We start from the raw sequence: 27,736 nt of genomic DNA, 5'->3' as shown, positions 1-27,736 counted from the left end.
AAAAATTCTTAAGCCAAATCCAGTTTGGTTCAAAGATCACCTGGATTTTGTTGGCAGACAGTCTGTCGACAAAATCTAGATTATCATAAAGGCTGTAGATCTTTATCCGCAGCTCTTGAGTTACAAAAATAAAAGAACAAAAACTGCAAAATATGAGCTCAATGTAGTTTTAAACATATATATTTTTTCTTTCCTATATACACATCAAAATCTAAGAGTCTCTATCCATTTTACTTTAAGTTTAATTATAATTTATAAGTTAATGTTGCAATTAATATAGGTAGTACATGTACTGCCACACATGGACAGAAAAAGGGATGAGAAAGGAAACGTGTTCATTAAATAAAATTAAATGAAAAATGAATAAAATAAATGCCGCTCTGTATTAAAAAAAAAATTATTGGGATGATTTTCTTTTATGCGATTAAACAATAAATTTCCGAAGGTGCTGAGGATTTTTTCTTCTTCTGTGTGTGATAAGTCTTTTTTTGAATGAAGAGAAAAAAACAAGAATATTTTAAAATCAAGATAATCCTCAGAATGAAATGAAAAAGTTTTAAAAAAAATAGGTAACACAGCCTCATAGTTATATATCTTTTTTCTCAAATGTCTTCATTAATTTCTTGTAAATTTTATTTTTGTAAAAATAAATTTTTATATAGTTTTTTTTTAGTTAGATAAAAGAGAGAATAATCGTGGAAATGAAATGTTTTTTTTTCTTGTAGAAGTGATTGTTTTTAGGCCATTTCCATGTAATACATTTATGTTTTTTTTAGTACTTGTCACTTGTTTTTTTTTGCTTTACTAGACAATATATAATATCTTTATCTTTTTTTTTGAAAGATTTTTTTGTAGCTCATTTATACTAATATAAATATTATTTCATTTCTTTTTTTCTTCAATATTGATGACATTATTTATTTAATAATTATTTATAAATAGAAAACGATTGAAGTCACAAACAGATTCAGTGCCATTTTTTTTAATTAATATTTTATACTTTTTTTTTTTAAAAGACATTTTAATTAAATTTATTGATAAAATCGATTTTTTTTAAAATTTATTTTCTCTATTTATATAAGTAAAAAGGATCTTCGCAATAAAATAAAATTGAGCAAATTTTAAAGGTTTGACAATTTATTTAAGAAGAAAAAAAAATAAAATTATAAAGAATTTTTGTAAATGTTTTTTATTTATCTTTGAATGGCAATTTGGCACTTTTACTCTAAAATTCTTTAAATATTTTTTTTTTACTATTTTTTGATAAAACCTTTTATTTCCTGAAATATGATTCACTTTCACTCGAAGAATTCTCTCTCTTTTTTTTTTCACTTTGTGAGGTTCTTTTAATCATCCCACACACCACCGGTTAAACTTTTTCTTTCTATACACAATATTATTTATGCAAGAAGAGGTAATTTTTTGCAGTATTTTCTCTCTCCCTCTGAATAACAGACAAGTACAAAAATAACAGATTTTTCACTACTTTTCATTAAATATTTTTCTTTTGTTGTATTTTTCAAGAAGTCCCTCTCTTCTCTTCTCGAAGAAGATTATTTTTTCTTGAAGAATTTTCTTTCTAATGTAACATTTATTAATTTTTTTTAAAACTTTTTTTTGCGAGAGTGCGAGAAAGAGGAAAATGTTGAATGTTGTCAATTTTCTTTTAAAGTTTCTTTTTGTTTAATGAATTATTTACATATAATTATTATATAAAGATAATAATAACATGTAAAGTTGCTAAGGAATTTTGTTTTCTTCAATCTTTTCTTTTTTTTCGAAATGTCTGTGAACTTTGAGGAATATTTCAGTTTATGTTTTTTTTTTTTAGTTTAAACGTCTTCACATCTCAATGATATAACACTAATATTGTCAAGAATGTTTAGATATTACATATTACAATTAGTTTTTTTCATCCATTTTAATGTATATCAGTTTTATTTGTTTTTTTTAATACACAATAATAACTTTTTTTTATTATTATTTATTTTAGTGAATAAAAACAGGAATTAAAGATTTCATTTTTTTTAAATTTTACTTTGCTATTGCATAGTGTAAATACAGATTTTTCGGCTTATAGTGTTTGAGATGCTCAAAGGTATTAAAGACGGAGAACCCAAATTCTTAAAGAAAAGAAATATATTTTCTTTTCAATTTTAAGTTCTCAATTTGATGTCTTTCTCAAAGATATTTTAAGAAGTTAAAATAGAGGAGGTAGAGAATTAAATAAAAATATTTATTCAATGAGAAAAGTTCAGATGATCAAAAACGAATAATAAAACGCCAAAGAGACTTATCAGGAAAACATCGACAAATATTTGCTCAAAAATTCAAACAATGACGTCATTTTTGTTCTTTATTGTTTCTTTTAATGCATGAAACATTCACATTGATGTTTCGTCTAAAAGACATTTAAAAAACCGAATAGTGACGTCATTCTTTGCATTTTTTTAATAAGTCTAAATCGTCTTTGTCCCTTTGACCTCACTGAGGAAGAATAGAAAGTTTGTTTGGCGATTTCTTATCGTTTCTTTTCATCTATAAAATTCCGCGCATCATGATTGTTTCATAAGAGAATAAACTATTTGTTGCAGAAACGAATAAACTCCTTTTGGAAACTGTAAGCATCTCAAACGGAATTGCCTGAATATTTCTTTGCACCTCTTCAGTTCTTTTCATTAACGATTTAATCTCTCTTATAGTTTTTATTTCTTTATAGTTCAACTCTTTACCATTTTTCTTTTAAAAGTTTTTTTCTTACAACAAGAAGTTTATAGGAGAAATATCGGGAAAAGCATTTTGGCAATGCTCCCAGCCCATTTCCATATGTTTTTTCTCTAATGTATTGCATAATATTGTCAAATGTATAGAAATATAGGAGTGAACTTCAAAAGGACTTTCTTCAATTCAATTTTCTCTCTATCTGAAATATATTCAGGATTATTTTTTCTTCATTTTAAGTACAGTAAATATCACGTTTAAAGTTTCTCCACTACTTTCTTCTTCTTCTTTTTTTTTTTAAACTGTTCTTTCCGATATTAACAAAGAATTCATGCAGTTCGAATCGTTCTGCGATCCTTCCTAATAATTTTTCTGATATGAAAAATGAAAGCTTTTAGAAAATTGCTTAGTGATTTTTTTTTAAACTTCAAATTTTACGTCATTCGAGTGGAAATTAAAGTCTTGGATGTCTCTCTGAATTTATATTTTTCCAATCATCAATATTAAAAAAAATGTAGAGATTTGACTTAAAGGTGACTCTTCATTTTTTTCTTCTTCATCTTTCGTTTAAACATGAATAACAATTATGCTGAAAAAACGTACCATTTAGAAGAAAAATCTGTTCTAAACATCTTTTAATAAATTGTTTTTTTATTCCTTCTCTTCAACATCAATGTTTCTTTAGTCTTTGTTTTTTTTTTCATCATTCTACTAAACACTGTGATTATTTCTCACTATTTTCTTGTAGTTAATCATAAATTAATGGATTTCGCCCTATCTTATTCACATTAAATATAATATTCTTTTTTTGTTGTAGTGTATAGTTGTGTTGTATTAGTTATCAATCAACAGAACTTTGTCTTTTTGACAAAAAATTTAAAAAAAATGAAAGGAATACATACTGGAATTTATTTCACCGACTTACAAATAAATGTTTTTTTTTGTTAAATAAAATTGCAGACTTTAAGTACTCAAAGAGGAATATTCTTAAACATTATTTTATGCACAATAAAATATCTTACCGAGTCAAATTATTAATTATATATGTATGTATAAATAAAGGTGTGTTTGTGTAAAAGAAAATATTGCATTTTCCACTTTTTAATCCTCCCCCAACCCTTTATCAAAAAAAGGCGGGAGAGGAAGTGTTGGAATAAGGAGAAAATATTCAATATAGAGGAAAAAAATAAATTATATCAATGCTGAAGGGGTGTTGAGAAAACTCACAATACACACACACCCTTCACCCACCTTTTAAATTTGCACCTCAACGGGGGGTCATCAGAAGTAGATGACCTCCTCTTCAGCCGGCTGTGGGGGTTGTTCCCGCACCCCAGGACGCGGTGGTGGCTGCGGTGGTGTCACAGTCGATGGGAGCTGTGCAAACACCGACATACTTCGTTGCTGTTGCGCCACGGCTGCTTGCTGCCCACTGGAATTGCTTGTGAAAGCACCATCGGTGCTCCGAAGGCGATGCCTTTCCGGAATCTTCGGATATGTATTCGTTCTGCAAGGATGCAATTCATTAAAAAATGTACTGGTAAGCTGACCAAGCTTACGAGAGCTGTGTTTCATTCAGTGTACCAATTTTGTGAAAGCAAACTAGAACGCGAATTCATTTAAATACGCGCAAAGTCGGGAAAAGTTGAAAAGTCATACCCTAAGAAATCTTTAGAAGGCTATATCTCGAGAACGGATCCATAGATTTTCATAAATTTTTTTTTGTTTGAAAGGTCTTGAAGTCAGCTATAACATATCGAAAAATGAAAAAAAAAATTATGTCGCCATTTTCGAAAAATTCGAGTTCGAAATTTTCGAAAACTTTGTTTTTGACTTTAGCGGCTCTTGAGGTCATTTCTCGAAGTTGTAATGTTCTAGACATTTGTAGGGTTTCACGAAACCTTTCATTTGCGCTTGAGTTGATCAAAATCTGACTTGTAGAACCCGAGATATGACATGCCAACTTTGGAAGGCTATATCTCGAGAACGGAGACATAGATTTTCTTCATTTTTTGGCATGGAGCTAGATAATATGGTCAGCTATAACATATCAAAAAATGAAGCAAATCGATAATGGCGTTTTCGAGATATTCATCGAAAACTCATCGAAAATTTTGTTTTTCATTTTTGGCCCCCTAGCGGTCACTTTTGAAACTTCGTATGTTCTAGAGAGTTGTAGGGTTTGTTGAAAGCTTTCATTTGAGCCCGGGTTGATCAAAATCGGTCAAGCCGTTTTCGAGTTATGGTCGATTTTCGATGAAAAATTGTGGCGGCCATATTGACTAAACGGCTTGACCGATTTTCGAAAATGTGGTATCGTTGGAAAGGTCTTGATGGCCCCTATAACATATGCAAATTTCAGATTTTTAGCTATTACAGGGGCTGAGATATAGCGAAAACAAAATTTTGAGGTTATTCAAAATGGTGGACGGAGGGGTGGGGGGTAAAATTTGACGTCATAATCTTACGTCTTCCAGTCGACTTTTAAACTTTGCCGTTTACCGCAAGTCTCTATATATTACCGTTCTCTCGTAATTTAGCAAAAGGTTCCGGACGGACGGACGGCCGGCCGGCCGGAAAAAAATTTTTGGCGCATACGTTTTTTGGAATGTGAGGACCCTAATTCGTGCTCATCCCAAGTTTGAGCCCGATCTGACGACTTTCGATTTTGCTCGGTACACAAAAGCTGTGTCTGAAAGAAACACAGCTAAAATCATAAGAAAACAAGAAAAATATTAACTTACTTTAGTGCTGGATTTCCGTGATGTAGTAGTGGTTGCTGTATAGCTGCTGGACTACTTCCTGTCCGTGAATGATTGGAATTGGCAGAAGAAGTCGCTGGAACCTTCATTGAGGAGAAATATTTTTTTTATAATAAAATTTCTTCTCTTTAGACAACAAATTGATTTTTTTTTACTTTTTACCTTTTTATCAGCTAATTTCAGTGGAAACATTTGTGTGACATTTGCACTATTGCTACTCGGTGGTGATGTTAGTGCACTACTAGACATACTAGTACGCTCCGTGGAAGATTTCGTGCTGAAAAGAACATTGAAAAAATAATTCCATTTTGTTAACAAATCTTCTTCCTTTTGATTAAATATTTCTTGTTTACCTGGTCAGTGAAGACAATTTAAGTGGAAGTTGCTGCTTTACACTCGTCTGACCACTTTTCTGGGCATTCGTTGCACTTAGGAGTGTCACTGGATGCGTCTTGGAAACTAAAGACAAAAAAAATTCAGCCATTAATATTCTTTCAAAAAATTAGGAGATAAAATGGGTTTGATTCTGTTAAAAATCTTTTCTTACAATTCGTCAATTAAAAGATTTGTTCCCGGAACGGTTGGATGAGCTTCCCGGAAAGTGCTATAAGAGAATGGAAGTTGTGCAAGCAACCTGCACATTGCGTCAGGAAGTTTCTAAGGGATCTTAGGAACCTCCTTTTCAACACTCGGCTGATTTAGGAATTCCCCTTTGCAATTTTGCGATGCATTTTTATAGACTCAGATTTTGACCCAAAGATGACATCAAAGATCAGCCGGGTGTTGAAAAGGAGGTTCCTAAGATCCCTTAGAAACTTCCTGACTCAATGTGCAGATTGCCTGCACAACTCCCACTCCCTTATAGCACTTTCCGGGAAGCTCATCCAACTGTTCCGGGAATGAAAAATGTACAAACTTCAATTTGCTAGATTTCCGATCTATGAAAAAATCTTTGATGATTCTGACAGTTCCTTTCTTTCTTACTTTAATCTTTCTGACTATTTCCCAGGAACAGAAAAATCTTTCTTTTCTAGGATGACAGCAATAGAACGATTAAAGAAAAAAAGACTTTTAATTGAAAAGTTTTTCAACAGAATCAACGCGCCAAATAAATGAAAAAACAATTCTTTTTTTCTTACTACTTGAGGATCTCCATTTATCCTTCCGACGATCAACACCATCAAGATGTGAATCGTGATCCTTCCCATGGGGTGTGGAGTGCCCGTCATCGGGTAAATTCACATGCCCCGGAACGGGAAGAGCCACATTTGGCGACAGCAACAATCCCTGATTTGAGAGAATCTCCATTTTACGATAGAGCTGCTCACGTTGCTGCTTAATATCTTCCTGCTCTGCACGAATATTCTGCCATTCCTTCTTCAACTCCTCCTTCTGCCGGTGATCCCTCTCATCGAGTTCCGTCACCCTTTGCTTCTCATACCGCATAAATTCGGTCTTTTGCTCTTGCAATTTATCCAGCAAATTCCTCACCTCCTCCAGCTGATCATTATGCCGATAGAGATTCTTTGAGGTATCTTTGTAGGACATTAGCTGTGCCTGCAAGCTCTGAATTGTTGTCATTTGCTGCGAAATTATACAGAGGAGCGTATGGAGATTGTGCGAAACTTGCAATGCGGCAAAATTGTGATCCTTCATCGAGACATTATCACTGCTACATTTGGAATTTTGCGAAGATGGCGAAAGTGTCGTGGTATCCACTTCGGATGTCATTGAATCCCTCTTCTGCCCAATCACCGCCGTGGGAAGAGTTGACAGCACTGCATCACGCCACGGATGGCTACTCTGCTTATTGCGCCTCTCATCGAATCCCCCAAATGTCTCTGCTCGCTTTGGCAATGTTGGTGAAATGTACATTTCACTGTATTTCTCCCCAACTGAACTAAATGATCGCGATAGTGGCAATCCCGTGGCTGCAGAGTACAGTGTGGCTGCCAATTGCCCAACTTCCTGTACGGTGTACAGAACACGCTTCCAAATCTCAATTGTATCACAGTCATCCGTCACGAGTTCGCGATAGGAGCCAAAATTTGCGAGAAATTCATCAGCACCGAGACCCGGATGCCCCACGCATTCACCCGCATTCTGACCATCGAGCCACAAACTCATTTGCAATGCAAGTTTCTCCTCCAGGATCATTGCTTGCTCCAGATCTTTCTGTCGCAATTTATCTGAATGAATTGAGAGGGAATCTCATGAGCTCTTTTCCCCCGGGAATTAAATAATTTCTTTTCAAAGTTGATTACTTATGAATTTATGAGGACTTTGCTTCAAGATAAATCATTAGGGGAGACCGGGGCAAGAAAATTTCCTTCGATAAGTCATTTTCATAGGAAATTTCCTGGTCTACAACTTTGTCTCAGACCACTTTTCCCTATCTCCCTGGGAAATATGAGTTTTCGAGCTCTTCCTGAACCCTTTTGCTTCTGACTTTTTTTTTAAAACTCGGCGGGTAAATATAGTCACCAGCGGGGTAAATAAAGTCAGTGGAATTTTCCAACATTTCCAATGATTTTCCACCCGAGAGATTGATAGTAGTTGATAGCTAAACTTCTCACCTTTTGATCCGCTACAAAAAATTTTTCTTTTCTAGCCACTAAAACAGAAAATTTTGCGATTTTGTCAATCACGCCGTTTTGCAACAAATGTCAAAAAATTCAAAGTTCCATATGATTTACATTGGTTGACACAATTTACCCCAAGTGCAGAAAAATCATTAAAAGTTAGTGAAAAATACATCTTGGCAACGTTTTCTGCACTAACCCAGCTAGTGAGAAAAATTTTCAAATTGGAAAATTGCTAAAGGAAAAGTATCGGAAAACGCGTTTTTCTCAATACGCAAAAGTTTAGGAAATTGGACAAAAATTTATTTTGTTTTTTAACTTCCAAAGTACTAATCGGATAACCTCCAAATTAGAGTGAATTATTGAAGGTTGGTAGGGCTTTCCACCAAAATTTTTTCAGATTTCTCTGATTTATAACTTGGGAGAAGTTGGCATTTGAAAATTCCAAAATGACTTTTTTTCCCCGGTCTCCCTTATCCCTTGATAAAGGTTTAAGTCCTCGTAAATTCATAATTAATCCTTCACAGTAAAACACACATAAGCTACACAATAAACTAGCCCTTTTATTTTATTTAGATACCTTCAAGCTCACTAGTCCCCATTGCTTTTTTGTGTATTTGTTTTGAAAGCGAATAAAGTGCAAAAAGGGTAAAAATTGGTAAAAAAGAAACAAATGCAAAAGCTTCTTTCATTTTATCAGGAAATACAAAAGCATTAAAAGAAAAATACTTACAAATGATCTCCCTAACATTTGCTTGACGTGCATCAATTATCTTTTGCTTCTGCTCCAAACTCATGTCAGGCTCCAATTCGTCTGATGGACAATTGAGAACGGCAGCTCTGGAATTTTTTTTGTTTTAAATAAAAAAAAAGAAATCTTTAAAATGTCCTCTCTTAACAATTTTAAAAGAGAGACAGAGAGAGAGAAAGAGTTTTATTACCTTATTGCCTGAATCCAGGTATTTTTATCCTTTGGATTTTGTACTTTTAACTCATACATTTCCGGATACGTAGGATTTGACGAGATAATATAGATCCCACGTGACTCTGTGCCGGCTTTTTCGCGAATTAGCAGCTTTTGCAGTGACACCACACCTGCTTTATTTTCAGGCGTAAAAAATGTGTACTTGTTGGAATTATCTTGGAGGAAGAAGAGACAATCCGATAGAACAACCACCAGAACCGTTTGCATCTTTGATCTTCCCTGCATAAGTGTTGCAACACCTTCGAATCTAAAGAAAAAGATTTATTTAAAAAAAAATCAATTTTAGAGAGAAAGAAATTAATTAATTTACTTTAGCTTCCTATTGGCCGAAATAATGTCGGATTTCTTGAATTTTTCATCCTTGTAGATTGCATAGGATTTCGCTTCGATCTTCTTGAAGATACTAAGTTGCCTCTCTTCGCGTTCCTTCTCTGCCACGCGCGCATCAACATCCACAAGGATTTCCTTGACAAGAGACATTGCCTTTTGGAGTTTTTCCTGCTCAATTTTATCCTCACGCGAACTCTTGAGCAATGGATCAATGAGCAATGGATACTTTGTGAGACGCTGTGTAACAAAGAGAATACATTCGGGGATTCCCTTTTTCTTCAGCAATGGATTTGCTTGGCAATGTTTGTGCCATTCGGAGAATGTATGATCCTCCATTGTGTAGCGTTTGAAGGTATCTGTAGCTGATCGGTGGTTCGAACAAAATTCCCCATAGGCATTCTTCAGGCGTGTTGCTGACAACCCCGAGAAGAAGTCCAACATTATATCCACAATACTGTCAACAATGTGATGTTCACGTTGCTTCATCTTCAACTTCCGCAAGAAGCCCGTATGGAGCTCAATGAGTTCCGGCAAGCACGGGAACATTCGTTCGAGATTGAGATGATTAAAATGCCTCTGGAGACTTTCAACGAAAATTTTCTGCATCACCAGAAGGTTCTGACAGTGCGTCTTTTCCGTCATTATAAATTCATAAATGTGCTCTTGACGCTTCACCTGGATTATCAGGCAAAAGATCATGAGAAATCTAACCAAAGAAAGACGAAATTACTTTGCCAGACTTACCTGTTTATCCTTGAGAGACTTCACAACTTCCTTTGGGACACTGGGACTCCACGATTCGGGCTCATCAATTGTCATTCCTAACATTGGATCAGCACCTAAATCATGTGGTCCAATTGGTGGATCATAGAGAAATTCATCCCGAATCAATGGCGTCTCATCCGAATAGCTGAAAAGGAAATTTATACAAATCCAAATAACTGAAGAAGAAGCACCTCAAACACTCCGCTGAATGATTTTCAACACAATTTACATGTGAGAGGGGGCTCTTTTTTTTTTTACTTTTTAACTTAAGGGACTCTAATTTGTGATAATTCATCAAGAAAATTCTCTTATTACAAAACACTTTTATATGCTTTTTTTTTTTCTTACAAAATACAGAAGGAGGAACTATTAACCAACCATTCTAAGTAGGTATATACACAGAGAGAGGAGTCAGAGATAGATGATGCGAGAGAGTTAACACGAAATACTCACTTTATATGATCACCCTGGCTATGATGTAGGTCATAGTAATCCCTCGTGTGGATGTCTTGGTGTGAAGTACCATGGCTAAAGCAAGCAAAAATTAAAAGAAGAGAAAAAAATGAAAATAAAAATTGTCAAAATGAAAAAAAATGGAAATGCTGCAAATAAAAAAATCTGAGAACAAAAAATCATCAGCTTCAAAAAAAAAAAGACTGATTGTGAGATGAAAGAAAAAAAAACTGAAAGGATAATGTCTGAATATAATAAAACGAAGAAAGTTGCATTGCTTATAAGATAAAATATTCAAAATGTTATTCTAAATAGAGAAAGATTTGAAGGAGTTTACACAAAAAGAAGAAATTCAAGCAAAAGAATTTTGTTATAGGATTGCAAGAAAATTATAAGATATTCATAAACTTTTTACACAGAGTTCTTGGTTAAATTGCTATAACCACAGAACTTTCAACGGACAGATCATGGGTTCGAATCCAGCTACAGAACTTTTTCACAAAAGAAATCTTTTTTTTTTCACACAATCTTCAACAAAATTCTTTTGCAATTTTTTTTCTTATAAAAAAGTTTTCATTTAATAGCTTTATACGAGCTACCTACGAGATAGTTAATGAAAGATTAAGATTTATCAAAGATTTACTAATATATTTTCTACATCAAATAAATAAAATGAAAAAAGTCTCAAAGTTTTCTTATTTTTTTTTCTTAAAGAAGTGTCTACAATCTTTAATAAAAAAGTATTTTTAATTTCTCGTGAATCCCAACTTTTTTTTATTGCAAAAATACAGAGTGAAGATAAAAAGAAAGAGAGAGCGAGCGAGAGATAAATAGTGTATACGAGAGAAAGATGATAATAATATAAACTACCAGAATTACAAGATCAATGATTTTGGCTTTTGCAAAACTTTTCCAAACTCGACAGAAAGAGAAAAAATCATTACAACATGAATTTTTCCAAAATAAAAAATATGAAGATTTTCAACGGCAAAAAGGCGGTGACAACAGATAATAATAAAATTTTTTCATTTTAAAAATCTCAATGTTTAACAATAAAGACACACCTTGATATAAAAACATTAGAATAAAAAAAATTAAAGAAGAAAATAAATCTAACATGATTGAATAACAGAGAACATTTTTTCTTCAGAATTCAGATTCGCAGTCGAAGAAATATTTTCTTTTCGTTCCACAATGTTTTGTTTTTTCTTTAACAATTAAAAAGAGAATTTCTTGTGCGAATCGAGAAAGTGTTGGTGATGGTTTTCTTCTTTTTTCCCCTCTCCCAGCAGCAGAATATTACTTTTTCTTTACATTTAGTTAATTCAAGAGTAAAAAAAAAACAAAGGAAATCCTCTAGAAAAAAAAATTGCTGCTCAATGAGAGGCACAGAGAAAAAAGAACCTCTTCTTATTTGTGTTTTACCTAGCGTGATGATAGACCACGCCTAATTTATAAGCCACCAGCCGCCAAGGAGAGTAGCATCCGATTGATTTTTTGCCGCTTTGGTTTGTTTGAAAAAAGAAGATAAATTCAGAGAGAAAGAGATTTTTGTTGTTTCTGTCCATAAATTGCAAATTAACCAGAACATGTTCAATTTGTGTTTTTTTTTTCTTCTCTACTTCTTCTTCCTTCTTCCCTATACAATACATCTTCTTCTCTTTATGTGTATAAAGAAATAAAACAAAAAGAAATATTGTACTAAAATATAAATCTGTTGTTGTTGTATTATTCTGTATTATTCTCCATCTTCCTTCCTCCCTTCTTCTTCCGTGGGGTGTACTTCACTCTAATTTTTTTTTAACTTAATATTCTTCTTCAACATTCTACTAAAGTCTTATTATTGTTTTTTTTTTTGCAATTTTTCTTCAAGTATTTCTCTTCCCTTTTTTTCTGTCTCATTCTTCGTGTTTAAACTTGATTTTTATTAAAGTTCTATGTACCTATCTACCTACCTACTTAAGAAAAAAAAACAATCACTGTGTCTTGAGATCTTGCTAGTTGTTTTTCTTGTTGTTTCACAATTTCTTTTTGTGTTTAGCAAACAAAAAAAAGAGGAACATAAAAATTCCATAGAGTGTAATTAACGTTTAAATGCTTCAATAACAAGACACATTAATAATCTCACAGAGAGACAAATTATCTTCTCCTTTTTGTGCAAAATCAACAAATATCATCTCAAAAATTGCCTTTTTAGTTTCTTTTTATTTCTCTAAAAAAAGGTGATTCAAGATAAACGTTAAATTTTATTAAAAAAATTTTTTTGTTTAACCCTTTCGCGTTTTTTAGGTCATACGCTGACCCAAACGTGAAACATTTTATTTTTCTAATTATTTTTGGATTTAATTGTTTTTCCAAGTTACAAATGCATCAAATTCATACAAAAGAGGCCAAAGAAATCGTTTTGACTGTTCAATGTTTCTCGTGGACGCGAAAGAGTTAATCTACAAATTTTAAACTATAAAAACTAACTATTAAAAATACTGCCAATTGCAATAATAAGCCTTTTTATTGCGCGTTTATCTTGAAACACCCCATTATATTGTTATTTCACTGTATAAAAATTAATTTAAAAAAAATCCAGATAAAAGAAAATATAATGAACTATATAATAATAAATATATTCAATCAAAACATAATGATTTAATTTTTTGCGTATTATATGAAGCAATGCAAGCATCTAAAGTAGCAATAAAATAATATCAATGCTCTTGTATTTATATATGACAAAAAAAAAACATAAATAAAATAAACTCATCCTCATTTCTTTATATTGCATTTGATATATAAAAATGTATATATTTATATAAATATCAAAGAAATATATAGAGAGAAAATTCGTGCACAAATTGCACGACACTTGCAAATTATAGTTTATTTAAAAAAAAATAAATATATTTAAACTTACTTTCACATCATTTTATTTTTTTTTTCTCACAAGTCATCTCTTTTTTTTTCTTTGTGCACTAAATGCACATTTCTTCTTTTTTTTTGCATAAAGTCTGACTCCCACATTGGGCAACATTTCATGTGTCCACATATTTTTTTTTATTCATAAATCTTTATTACAAAATGGTTCATATTGGTCAATTTAATGGTCAGAAAATTTTGAAAGGGGGCTCATTTTTGGGCTTTTAGGGGGATAAAATAAGTGAAGGAGATAGAAAATATTATGTGTTATGAGAAAAACCTTAAAATACCTGTTTGATGATGATTTCTTCCCCGATCCTGACTTTCCACTATGCTGACTTTTGGCTAATTTTGCCTTACACTCAATTGCATGCTCCTTGTATGATGATAAATTGATAACAGCTCCACATACTGCAAAGTATTTGCATTAAAAAATTAGATTTTATTCATTTAATTATTAATTTTCCTATTTAAATTAATTCAACTGACCATCACAGTTGGTTGATTGACCCTTTGCCTTGGCTTTGTCTTTTTTCTTGCGAAAAAACAGTGATCCTCTCTTCCGGCGCTTTTCCGGATGGTCGGCATATACTTCGCTGTTTTGACACAAAGTAAAAGAAATTACAAAAGATTAAAATAAAATTATAATTTTTGAATGATAATTTAATAGTTTATCCCTTCTTACAAATAAATTCAAAACTACATTAAACATTTAGAAATGAAAAATAATTAAAATCTTGGAAACAAACAAGAATTAGCAGGTGCTAAGCTTTTGAATTAAAGAAGAATCTTCTTGGAATGAATTATAAAAAAATTATTAATCTTTCAATGAAAGCTTTATCAAAACTCCTAATTTTCCAAGGATATTCTTGCTTAATTCAATGAGAAATCTACTTTAAAAAAAAATTCTCAGTGTTTGGTGCGTGTTTATTGTGAATTAATTTGTGCAAAATTCTAATTAAAAAAGAAACAATTTGTGCATAAAAAAATTAAGGATAAAAACACACAAACAATAGATTCTGCTGCATCTTCACATAATTTCTGCTCTGAATTTCCTCTAAAACACTTTTTTTTTTCATTTCTCTTTGAGAACGACAAAGATGAGATGCGATGAAAACTTACTTTTTATCTCGTACACTAAGCAATGATCTATCGTCCTGATTCTCATCCTCACTGTCAGAAAGGTGCCGTGATCTATAGCAATAAAATACACAAATTCAAAGAGCAACAGCAAAAAAAATCACAAACAAACGCAAACATTACAAAATGCAGAGAAAATTCTCAAAAAATGTTTTTGGTTAAGCATAAAAATTGTGTTGTTTTTGTGGTGTTATTAGTAATAAAAAAGATTATTAATTTAAAAATTTATTTAAGAATAAAAACAAGTCAAACTCTTCTATAGAGAAATCATCGAAATTCTTCTTTTTTTTCCAACATGCTCGCACTTCTTGTGCTTCAATGAAATTATAACAAATTCTTTTGCTTTTGGTGTTAATTTCTCTCTCACAAAAAACGTAGCAAATATGTAAATTAATTTTTCTAAAATTGAAATTCTTTGTTTTCTTGAATTTCGATGACTTCAACGTTTTTTTTAGGCTCATACCATTGATGGTGAGAAGAGTGCAGAAGAATAATAATAAAAAAACGCGTGATTTCACCGCAATTAAAACCTTCATGGCGAATTCTTTTAGCGCGATAGCACGTCAATCAAGCGCCAAAAACTGAGGTCAACACATTATCACAGAAGGTACCATGAGGTTGAATTACTCAGAAGCACAGTGAAAAATTGGTGCGTTTTTTTTTTGTATTGTCTCCACACACACCTCACTTCACCCAAATGAGAACCTTCTAAATTAATTTAATTAAAAAAATCCTCAAGATAATATAAAAAACTCGGTACATGGATAAGCTTTAAATGCATTCGCAAGGTGAATTAAATACTTAATATTAATTGAGAATAATTTGTAATTAAAAAAAATAAGGGGGCATGTAGCGCAATTCCTTTTACCACATAGCCATCATATACGCAATGTACTTACGTCGGAACTGTTTTCTCCTCTTTGGCATTTTGATTCCTGACAGGAGCAATTGACGGCGTAGAAATACTCTTTTGCAGTGGAATGCGACAAATGATTGGTGCTAAATTCCTCTTTGCCAGAATTCTCTCAAAATCTCGCTGTGAGTATTTTATTTTATTTAACGATTCAATGGGCACCACAAAGGTTGAAAAAGAATTTTACCAAAAAAAAAATCGAAATTAAACCTCGAAGAAAAAAAAAAGAAAGAATTTCATTTAGGTACTCACAGCAAGTTCCGCCTCATTGAGTGAATGCGTCGAAATGCCCCCTGCACTGTTTCTACTAGCTCGATTGTGGAGTCTCTCAGCAGCCCGAAGACTCTCCTCACTGTCCACACTTGAAAGGCTAGCACTGCAAGATTTTCCACCGAGATGATTAAAAAGACGTCCAATTAATAACACGACCATCATCGAAATATTAACTAAGCAACACAGCACCATTCTCTTTCTTTTCTCTTTATGCTTGTGTCTCCCTCTAAAGCAAGCACTCTACATAAATCAAGGGGTGTTTATCTCCCGAATATTTTGACTGTTTGGGTGAATAATCCGAAGATTAGTGAATAATCACAATATTTCCAAAGATCTGAATATTCGGAATATTCTCATTTTCAGCTGAAATTTAGTACTTTTTCCGCTTGAATTTGCTACTTTTTCGGTTTGAATTTTAATTAAAGTACTTTTCAAGATTGAATTTAGTACTTGATCACCTTAAATTTAGTACGTATTCAACTTTTTCTGATTGAATTCAGAACTTTTTAAGTTAGAATTCACAATATTTTTGGCTAGAATCAATAGTATGTTTTCGACTAGAATTTAGTACTTTTAATTATTGAATTTACTTCTTAAGATTGAATTTTCAAATAATACTAAAATCAATTTAAAGTAATGAATTCATGCCAAAAAAGTAATAAATTCAATAGGTACTTAAAAGTACTAAATTCTAGAAGAAAACGTACTAAATTTTAGCTGGAAAAGTATGCTGAATACAATGGGAAAAAGTACTAAATTTAAGCCTATATAAAGTAATAAATTGAATTTCACTTCTTTGGCTAGAATTTAGTACTCTTTAAACTTTTACTCATTAGTCTCTGCCAATTCAAGAGTGAGAAAAATAGATATTCGTCTGTTGAATATTTTGATTTCTTTGGCGAATCATCTGAATATTTTCATTCATTTAAACACCCCTTGACATAAATTCTATATATTGGGTTAAACAAAAAGTTTCATTTCTTGCTAATTTCGAGATTAATTTGTTGTGAGAAATAATTAAAGCTTTTACCCATGACGAAGACAGAAATCTAAATGAATAAATAAAATTCTTGAAAAGTTCTTTGAGGTCATTTCCTGCATCAATTATTTCTCAATAAATTGATAAGAATTCCATCCATGAAAAATTAGCTAAAAATAACTTTATGAACTGACCTATACCGCTTCATAAAAAAAAGCCAAAAAGATCACATCGCACAAAAGCTCATGTGTGAGAAATTTCTTTTGCTTAGGGAGTAAAGAAAAATTCCATGAAATTTGTATCAAATTACCAAACATTTGGAGCACACGTAAGAATGCTTTGTGAAGTAATTCAACACCATGAGCCAGCTGTCTCACTCATAGAAATTCCTCATATATACATGAGAGTCAACAATTGACCGAATTTAATCGTATATATGTAAATTTTCAAATTATACACTTGAGAAACTTTTTTTACGGGTGAAAATGAACGTTTAAAAAAAACAACAATTCCACTCCCACCCGTCGATTGTGTAACAATTTATGAATCTCTCCCTCTCTCTCTCTCTCGCTTAACATACCTATATACTCAGTGGTGTATGTACTTTTTGAGAGCTTTCAGGTGAGTGAAAGCGAAAGGAAATAAAAACTTTATTTTGTTTTAAAATTATTTTTGAAGGGAATCCATTGTAATTTGGTAAGTCACTCTTTGTAACATGATGAGACATTCCCGAGAATCTAATCCTTTCCTGTGTAAGAAGCCCTATATTATGTATATAAATTTCTCAAAAGGGATGTCAGCAAAAAAAAAACCTTCCCCATCATTGCGTGGAGAATTTCCTTTGTCCCCGTATTTTGTGGTAAATTGCACAAAAGTTCTCCATTTCAGCATAATTATTCCATTTTTGTGAAAATATAATCCTCTCTGTTCATCTCTAATTTTCATCAAAACACATTATATAAATAGATGAGATAATCCCACCCTCATACATAAGATTCCAACAATATTATAATGAAACCAACTGCCACAACTTTAGATTCCACTTTGGATTGTTGTGCAAAATTTTCACACGTACTTTTTGGTACTAATTACCGAGAGTGAGACAATTATCAAAACCCCAAAAAAAAACCATAAAACTAAACATATAAAGTCAAGCATAAAATTAAGTTTTACTGAGGCACGAGGGAGTCACAAATTTGTGCAAAAAGTCAGTCAATTTAAATGCAATAACATTGTTTTCTTCATTGCAAAATTCACAATAAAAGATTTTTCTCCATTACAATCCATTGATACATTGGGGTAGATTCTTATAAAAATCTTTTCTATTCTAACAACTTGAAAGTTTGTTAAAAGATTTTGACAGATAGAGTTTTTAAATCGTTCTATTGTCGTACAATAAAAAACGAAGAATTAGTTGCTCCAGAAAACGGTTAATTTTCTTTCAGATACCCATTTAAAGAAAGAACTAAAATGTCAAAATCTTATAAGATTTTTCCCAGAATAATGACGAATTGTAAGGAAAGAAAGAAAAAGATTTGTGTCAAAATCTACCCCAATTATTTAAAATGATTAAAAACATTACTAATTAACCCTTTTAGGTCCGCGATCTATCTAGCGAGCTGATTGAACTAAAAATAATTTTTATGTGTTCCTTTGAGCTTAAATAAGACATTTTCGGTTTTTTGTCCTACTTGATCTTGTGAGTCCTCGGGGATGTCCTTTTGTGGTCATAAAATAATCAGGGATTGTAAAGACATAGTCGTGTACTAATTTAGATTCAATATTCATAAAATTACTATAAGAACTATAACAATAAATAAATATATATTTATTTATATGACCTGAAAGGGTTAACTTAATAAAAATCTTTTGGGAAGGGTTTTGAGTTAAAAATTATGTAAATAAATCCGTTTATTTTAATATGAGTGTTGCTGCTTTATAATTTCTCTTGAATTTAACACCTCACCTCTTATTGGAACTCTTTGTACACTCTGTGAGATCCTCAATGGCTGTCCATGATTTTCGTCGATCCGTATTCAGTCCATACATTGCATTCTGAGCTGGCCACATATTGCTATTTGCATTTGTGGCCACCGAGAGGTCAGGCAGTGATGGACACGACGAGAACAGTCTTGAAGAGTGCATCTACATATATAAAATGGAGGAGTAAAGGAACCAAGAATTTGTATTTTGTATTTGCATTTCATGACCCGGATTAAAAGACAAACTCCGGCGCATTGGCTTAGTGTAGTTCAATAAACTCACCAATGAATTGGCAAAATTTGTAGTACCAAATGTCTGATTGTGAATACCCGGATTCTTCATTTGCATCAAACTCTCCCTGATGCATTGTAGTTGGTGCAGTGGATCTTCTGCAAATGTGTGCAAAAGAACAAAAAAAAAAACGTCAAGAATTTTGTTATTAATTAATTTTTGCATGCGTGTGCTCTCTCACCTAGAATTCCACTGTATTTTGCACCTGGGCTATGGGGTGTCACACTAATTATGGGAACCATGTTGTTATTGTTATTCAAGTTATTCTTTATCCTCACACAACACTTATTATTTTGCTTTTGTTCCCCAGCAGTGGCCGATTTGGCTTGAACAACACCACCACTATTCACTTCCTGTGTCTGCCTCGGCGTCTCCACATCTTTATTCATGCTCAAGTAATCCACCACGAGATCTACATCGCTATCATCATCTGATGGTGCAGGGAGGGTAAGCAATGAGAGAAAAAACAAAGAATGTTTAACCAAAGTCTTCATTATTCCATTCAAAATATTCGCAAGTTTTCTATGTTGATACATTACATTCAACATGCTGATAAGTACATAAATTTATGTAAAGGAGCGTTAAAAATATTTAAACTCTTTGGGTTAAAGAAATTTAAATTACAACAAACATTAAGCTGACACCTATTGAGAATTTTATACAGACACCAACGCCATCTATTAATTAATTAATAAAAAAATGTGAAGAATGTTGAATTTAATACATCCAGCGACGTTTTGCTTTTCATTTCTACCTTTTTTTTCTCCAATATTTTCACAGAAAAAAATATTTATATATTTTTTTCAACAGTTTTTCACCTCTTTCATTTATTTCCCTACTTCATTTGTATAGTTTTAGCACAAGCAAATTAAACATTTCAAAATACACACCACACATAAATATCGGATATATATTGCATTATTGATAAGGAATTGTATCACACATAAGCATTTAACTGTTGCTGCATTCCAAAGCTCAAAATATATTTGTTAAAGACGTTCTCGAAGTGAGTTTAAAAAAAAGTGGGGAAGAAAACGGCGGCCTTATTGTATGTGAGCGAGAAGATAACACAAAATCCACCAATTCGACATTCCATTCACTGTGGATGAAAGAAAAAGCACACCACACACATTTTCTACCACCTACTGTAAATGCTAAAAAAAAGAGAAGTTTTCCTATAAAAATTTACAAAGAAAGAATGAAAAGAAAAGCGGCAAAGGAAAATGAAATGGGTAAAAAAAAAGTACAAATATGACCAAGTTTTCATGCAAATATTTGTCGACAACCAATTAACATTGCTGCTCGTGCGGTTTTACGCCAAAAGAGCCTTGAACTTGACGATTGCTCCCAGCAGAAAATCCACGTGTGGTGTATGATTGTAGCCCCCCTCGTTTATGCCAATTCATTGACCACATACAATCCCAATTAATTCAGGAATTTATCTCGCACAATCAACCTTCGGAAAAATGCACATAAGCCACAACAAAATTGCTGGCTGTGTGTGCCTCTCAAAAAAAAAAAAAAAAACTATATTCTTCTATACGATATACATTCTGTCCCACTAAATCCAACATAAACGTAGCACAACCTTCGGCCAAGACAGCAACAACAACAAAAAGAAACGAGTTGTGTGTGCAAAAGAAATGCGCTTGATGGACGGAATTACCAACTAAGAAAGCCAAAAAAAATGAAGAGAATGAAAAAAAAAGAAACGGAAAATGCGACATGTTTGGAATATTGACGAAATCACCTCAACATTTTAATCAACGAATTAAATCATCAACTTATCATCGTTCACCGTGCTTTTACAGTTAATATTGTCGCATATATAGAAGAATAATATTAAAGAAAGATGGGGGGACAAGACCACACTATATGGTGTGAAAAATTTGCATATTTTCCGAAACATTCATTCACCGTACGTTGATCGAATTATTTGATTAAAAGTATAGCCAGGTAATTAGTAGAGAGCCTGTAGAAAAATCAAAGGATCTTAAAAGATTTTTTTGAGCTGCTTTAGTAAGTCTGCTGCTCGGAAAACTTATGAAATAAAATAATATTTGAATTTGGCGCGCACTTGAAGTGGTGAATTCGAGTGGTGAAAATAGAGAATGTGGGGAAAAAGGAATTATTTGGCGGCAAAAATGGTAATTTCGCAAACAAAGTCATTCAGGGATGTTGAGGAAACTTCCAAGACTCTATCCAAGGACGCAATTCTTTTTTTTATGATTGATTAAAATAATTAAAAAACTAAACCTCGCCTATGTACCAAAGCACAATGCATTGAAACTAACTTTAAATACATCAGTCTGTCGTGGAAAGAGCAATTGAATTTACTATTGAAACGTCTCTGGGGCTCTTTTTTTCTCTTTCTTTGCACCACAACATATTTTTATGTTGCACAAGAATGAAAGAAAAAAAAAATAACTGGCTTATAGGTCTCATGATATTGCTGAAATTGCGGCAAAACTGTGTGTGAGGTATGGAGTGTACAAAAGAAGTCCCAAGGAAATGAGTGTAATTCACATTTAATTGAGATCACAGAGAAACTGTGAAGATGTAATTATTTCAAAAAGACTCTATATAGGAATCTTGGCGGCATGAGGAGGCAAAAGAGGCCATTTGGCGCCGCGTCGACTTGCATCTTTTCACATTTTGAACAATTGTAAAATGTACATAACATAATAAAACGTTGAATGGTGAAGAAGAATTTTTTCCTTTTGCCATTTTGCCAATTAACATTGAAATTGTCTCACGCTGTTCTCACCAATTCTTTCACCTCAAACTGTGAAAAATCTCATGTGTAATGGTATTGTAGAAGAGTTTTAGTTTCCAAAGTGATCACGCTGCGGTTGATTGAGTAAATTGGGGTCACTTTTCTTTTGGCTTTTATGCACACATGTTATTCAGGCAGGATCCTCCTCGAGTCTTGGAGGCTAAAACACCACGCGCGCACGGATACAATTGGTGATAGGTGTATTGTGACCCAATTTAAATCTCTTTTGTACACCACTCTCGCCCTCCAAACATTCAATTCACTGTACAACACACACGGTTTTGCCATCACTCTCATAAAATGTAACCAGAGAGCTCTGTGATCATCTAAGACTGCAACTGTGTATGCCAATGCCGGCGAGGAATTTCTCATGGAAACCATCAGCTAGCAATATTGCAGAGCTGAGTGGTTGGATGGAGAAAGAATTGAAAATATGGGAGGAAAGGCACGACCTCCAAATACATCTTTGTGACGCATTTAAAACAATCTTTTTCTTCTCTTCCAACATTGTTATTGCATTTACTCCACACACAACACCTTTCCCCATTCTCAGAGAGCCACAGCAATATTAATGTGATGATGGTGGTAATATGTACTCCAGAAACGTAACAAACGCACCATAAGTAGTGAGAGACTCCCCATTTTCAGCACGATCATGCGAAGGCGGATAATTCCTTCAAGATCAAAATCATCGCGTACACACCAACTCTCTCGGCGCGAAGAGACTTTTACGCGAGATTTTCATGCATTTGAATTCAATGCGGGGACCCCGTTATGATTATCCAACATTGGTTTTATCGTACTGCCACGCACGGTGGTGATGGAAAAAAAAATAAGAGATGCGCGATAGGAGAATCCATGGAAGTCCCAAACAATAAGCCGCAATAAAAGATGGTTGTAAAAATTATTCTTGGCGCACTTCTTGAGGCAAAAATGCGCGGGTGTCATTGACTGTAAGCCGGAAGTTGAATTACATTCGTTGGCGTTTGCCACTGCTTCGTGGTTAAAGGTCACAATAATTTTTAAATTGCCTCCGACACTCCTTTATGCTCTCCATTATACCTTATTCTCATTCTAAGACACAATAATAATTTTCTTTAAAGAAAACCTCCCATTGAGAACAATACAAAGAGGGGCACTGTTGGGAAAATTTATTTGCAATAATTAATAAGTTTTGTCCTCACTGTGTATATTTATTGAAATGAATAATCTTTCTAATATGCTTTAAATTTTCTAAAGAAGCTTCCAATTGAGAAAACCAAAAGAATTTTTATTAATTTATTAATTAAATATTTTCCAATTCTAAAAGCTATAGAGAAATATTCTTTCCATCGTATGTAAGACGATGCCATAAGTGCAAAGGAAAACAAAGAACTTGACGCTCATCTAGACAATATTTCTGCAAACACACCATTTAAGAGGGAAAACAAAGAGAGGACAAAAAGCTAGCACACAGCTCTCTCCTTATAAAATAGAACTTAATGAAGAAAAGTTTATTTTCTTCTATAACATGCGAGAAAATCTTCGTTAAGCCACTAAAATTAAGCACTGTGTGCAAGCACATACTGAAAAAAAATTCTTTTCCTCTCAAGTGTTCACCTGGAATGGAGAGAATGAAAAGCATGTGAGGTGAAGAGGGATGAGATAAAAATCTCATGAAAAAATGGGGGAAAACCCCACACCTCAATTGTCAAGCAGTTGGAAAAACTGAGTGGAGAAAGAATTGAATTGAAGAGTGGAAAGAATGACAAGGAGAATTAAGGAGTGAAATTCAATATCACACTCAATTTGAGGGACGAAAACCCCCTGAGGGCTTCCATCATCGAACGAGGAAACTCCACCATACGACAAGATGATTTTCTTCCTCTTTTTTTGGCGTTGATATTATGTTTTTCTTTTTCTTTTCTTATTTTATATCTGTACTGTAATACAAAGCAAAAAAGAAAAACGAACTGAGAGGAAATCAATACGTTGGAAATGATTTTCGCCCCAGGGCAGGAGCGTATAGAGCTCTCCTCATGTGAGGTACAGTATTTCACTTTCACATGCCCAATGGAGAAGAAGGGTGTTTTGTAAACAAAAACCAACAGCATAAACTATTTCAAAAATTCCCTCCAAGCTCTCTAAATAAGCATGTGTGATAGCGCCTCATCCCCCATAGCAAAGTATAACCACATTTGTTCACTCGACTGACCACACGGGGACCATCTGGGCAGATGCTGCTGATGTCCATCCACGCCGACATGGTCCAATTATTCACAATTCCCTCTTGCACATTGTTTCCACTACATACTATGTGTCCTGTTTAGCCTCAAATGAAGAGCAAGACAGAGAGAGAGCATGGCATAAGGTACAAGACCTGTTGCTCTTTGTGACTAAAATCTACCCCATCCTCAACAATTTTTCTTGCACGCCTCATCCATTCTGGGCATACACACACATACATAATTCACCTGTCGCCCGCCACCCCTTAAGGACAAAAATCGATGAAGGACACACAATTTTGCACCATTAAATTCGCCCTCCCTCCTTCGCAAAAAAAGCAAGGTAATCCAAAAATGTGGTCAAGGTAACAGAGCCAGTACCGAATAATCTCCGGAATAAGGACATCCAACTTCCTCGAAATTGCGGATGTGCAGCAGAGACTTCCCTAATGATAAATGCAATCAATATCTTTCAGGATATTTAATACTATCCCACCCCGTTCCACATGATGTGGGTGTAAATTTAATTTCTCTCCTTTATGCTTCTGCTTGCAGCATAAAAACAATTAAATGATTTTCTTCGTATATTTCTAGATACAAGAAGAGCTTCCAATTTGATTTTTATTTGTGAATGCAGCATATGCCTTATGCAACGTATGCAGCTTACGAGAACTCCCTACAATAGTAATTTAAGTCGAATTAAACTATTTTTTTTTTGAAATTATTTTCTTTTTTTATTTTGCAATATTTTTTCAAATAAAACATACAATATTAACTCATGATTTAAAACAGACATTTCAATTATTGTGCAAGCATTTGGAGTTTTTGCAGCTGCAGAGAAATTATGTGTTGGTGCTGTCTGAAGAAACAAAATGATTGCTCAATCATTTGATAATACCTCGCGGAGGGAAAACAAAAATGCATTTCTTTTTCTTTTTCACTCAATAAAGAAAAGGAAAGAACATTGCTGGCTTGTGACAAATGATAATTATTACCTTTTATCGCTAATTTATCCACTTTTCGCGAAGAAGGCACAAGACGACTCACATTTTAATTTATTCCTCGAGTGAATAATTTCTCGGTTTCTTGACCACAACAGTTCCGCCAGTGTGCTTCGTGGATTTTTATCCATTTGCATATACAACCTATATATATAATGTACTACATATACACACAGCTCAAAGAATAAAGACTCCGTGAGTGTGGAAGAAGATCATTTAGCAAAACTTCCTGGCCAGAAAATTGAGTTAATTCTTTATTTTTTTTGATGAGGATGTTTTTATGTTTGTCCATCCCTCGGCTTATCAGGGACGACATTTCACGCTCTCTGTGGTGAACATAGAATTCAATGTTGGACAAATTTGTGTGTCCCCCCTTGCGTGATTGTCCTCAATCATTAATCATCCAATCCACCACTGAGGCGCGGGATGATTAATAAAAAAAGAAGCAATAAGGGTATTTGTACCCTGAGAGTTTTTTTTGTTAGTGACCTCCACCGCGGGTTAGATGAAAAAGGTGAGAGAAGAGGGCATAAATACCTGAGGACATTTGAACTAATCGCTCCGTGGAAAACATTTTCGTATGTATGATGGGGGTGCTTGTGTGAAGTGGAAGAAACGCGTCGTGGTGACAAATTCGTGGTGGAATGTGGGTGAAAATGTGGAAAATTCACTGCCGCCTAACTAATTAGTATACACCTGTTCACCCCAGGCGGAAGTCCTCGCTGTGTGAACGGAAAAAACTGTGAGGACGATGGATGCCACACTCTTCGATGGAATTCAATCAATTCATTTCCACTCCGTCTACGCACAATCGGGTCTCGTTGTCACTATTTTTAACCTCTTCCGCCAGCCACTGTGTCAACGGAAATAGATCCCCTTGCAGTAGGGGTGAGGTGGGTGGCGTCGTCACTCTCTCGCGCCCCCTTCTTCCATGTACACATACACACACGTACACTCACACACCTCCTCGAGAGCCTCGTCAGAGAACCTTCCCGGAATTCCTTTTCAATCTTGCAAAGTTCACTGTCACGATGAATTCCTCCCTTGCAGATGCCACACAAACAATATCAATACGTTATATATTTCCACCCCCAATTCCGCTATGTGGCTCTGCTTCAACAACCCAAAAACGGGATGCCCTTGCGCGCGCCCCTTCGCCACGAAGCCCAAAAAGAAATATGAATGTCCCGGATGAAGGGGCTGTGTGATGTCGTCAATTCCACATTAAAACACAACATAGAAGCACATTGAACATTAGCAGGGAAGTACAGTATGCAGGTAAGGCAGGTAAACAGTTAAAAATTACATAATTAACTGGGGGGCCATTGTATTATTTACCGCAAAAGAAAAATTTTTCACTCTTGGAACTTTTGTGTCAAACAGGTGGATTCTTCTTGGGCACTTTTCACCCCTTTCCACACCATTCACCAACAATTTTCCACCCGCAGTTGCAACACTGAACCACTACGTACACTTTTTTATTTTTTTTACTCGCGAAAATTCATCTTTTCCCTGCGAAAAAATGCAGAAAACAAAGTGAGCAAGAAAAACTCCTCCACTCCAACAGCAACAGCACTCTCTTCTTCTTCTTTCTTGCTTTGTTGAGTGAAAATTTCTTATGTTTTATGTGCGAAGTTTTATGTGTGTGTACATAATGTTTCAAGTCTTTGCTGAAATGAATGAAACATCAGAGCGGCGGTTTTTCACGATTTCCTCGCGTTTTTCGAAGCTTTTTTCATTAGCAGTGAATTTTCTGGATGTTATGGAAGCATTTCTCGGTGAATGGTTGAATAAGGGAAAAAAAATTAGATAAAAAAATAAATTTTAAAAGATTAAAAGGAAAAATTGAAAATGTTGCAAAATTAGTCTACTTTTAGGGGCAACAACACCCATACATTAGCAATATTCCATAGATTTTCATGTGGGGGAGGAAAAAATATGTTTTATGCTTGTTTCACATCATTTGCACGTCTCAAATTTTCCCTCCAATTTAATTTTAATCGCTTTCTAATAAGAATTCAATAAGAATTTGCAATTAAAGAGAAGTAAATAAAAGATTAATGTACAATAGTTGGAAAATAGTTTGAGACACATTTTTGGGAGTGGAAATTATTCAGTGATCCATGAATTGCATGAAACATTATGCACATTTTAAAAATTAATAAGAAATGTAACGGTCAAATGAACTTCTTACAAGTTTATTTAAAAAAAAATCAATGCTCATAATTTTAATTAAAAGAAAAATCACATTAAAATAGGCAATGCAGTATAATTAACTCTATCTATAATTTGCTACAAAAATTAGGAACAAAAAGCACCTTATCACCAGTCAAAACACAAACATGGGGCATTTTTGTTTGGAATTCGGAAGCTAATCGCTTGACACAGTCGCCTATTCCCACACAAATTATCACCCATCATGATTCATCCATGCTGGGATTGCATGGCGGGGATCACAAGGTTATACATACAAAAATCCAGTCGCAGAAACCGCGAAGCCCGCGAAGGGTTGTCGTGACTTTTTGCATGGCAACATCCCGCGCTATCAGTTTAACAAAAAAAAAGATTATGCAATACCCATTTTTTCCCAACTCCATCCCGGATTTGAGTGCACATAGCTCGGGGGCACCTACGCGTGCTCAAACAGAGAAATTCAATCCCACAGCAT

At 33.8% G+C, this 27,736-nt stretch overlaps 1 protein-coding gene across 4 annotated transcripts; it reads right to left on the bottom strand.

Moving 5' to 3' along the window:
• Positions 1-153: 153 nt before the first annotated feature.
• On the bottom strand, positions 154-26,712 carry LOC129791790 (rho guanine nucleotide exchange factor 18). 4 transcript variants are annotated; one of them, XM_055830290.1, is made up of 20 exons: positions 26,407-26,712; positions 25,606-26,268; positions 19,269-19,517; positions 19,079-19,185; positions 18,780-18,958; positions 15,814-15,937; positions 15,548-15,684; positions 14,631-14,702; positions 13,998-14,104; positions 13,799-13,919; positions 10,599-10,673; positions 10,125-10,290; positions 9,361-10,055; positions 9,007-9,297; positions 8,799-8,905; positions 6,623-7,672; positions 5,837-5,942; positions 5,646-5,760; positions 5,466-5,566; positions 154-4,228 (listed from the first exon to the last, which is right to left on the bottom strand). In XM_055830290.1, exons 2-20 carry the CDS (start codon positions 25,640-25,642, stop codon positions 4,003-4,005), a joined length of 4,065 nt encoding a protein of 1,354 aa, XP_055686265.1. In that variant the 5' UTR covers positions 25,643-26,268; positions 26,407-26,712; the 3' UTR covers positions 154-4,002. The 4 variants fall into 4 exon arrangements, with proteins under 4 accessions (XP_055686265.1, XP_055686264.1, XP_055686266.1 ...); XM_055830289.1 differs by having other exon boundaries at positions 26,375-26,665; XM_055830291.1 differs by lacking the exon at positions 14,631-14,702 and having other exon boundaries at positions 26,375-26,665.
• Positions 26,713-27,736: the final 1,024 nt, after the last annotated feature.

The sequence above is a fragment of the Lutzomyia longipalpis genome, chromosome 3 (assembly GCF_024334085.1).
Source record: "Lutzomyia longipalpis isolate SR_M1_2022 chromosome 3, ASM2433408v1".
Lineage (NCBI taxonomy): Eukaryota > Metazoa > Arthropoda > Insecta > Diptera > Psychodidae > Lutzomyia > Lutzomyia longipalpis.
The sequence above is the reverse complement of the archived record's forward strand: the minus strand, read 5'-3'. Positions and strand labels throughout refer to the sequence as shown.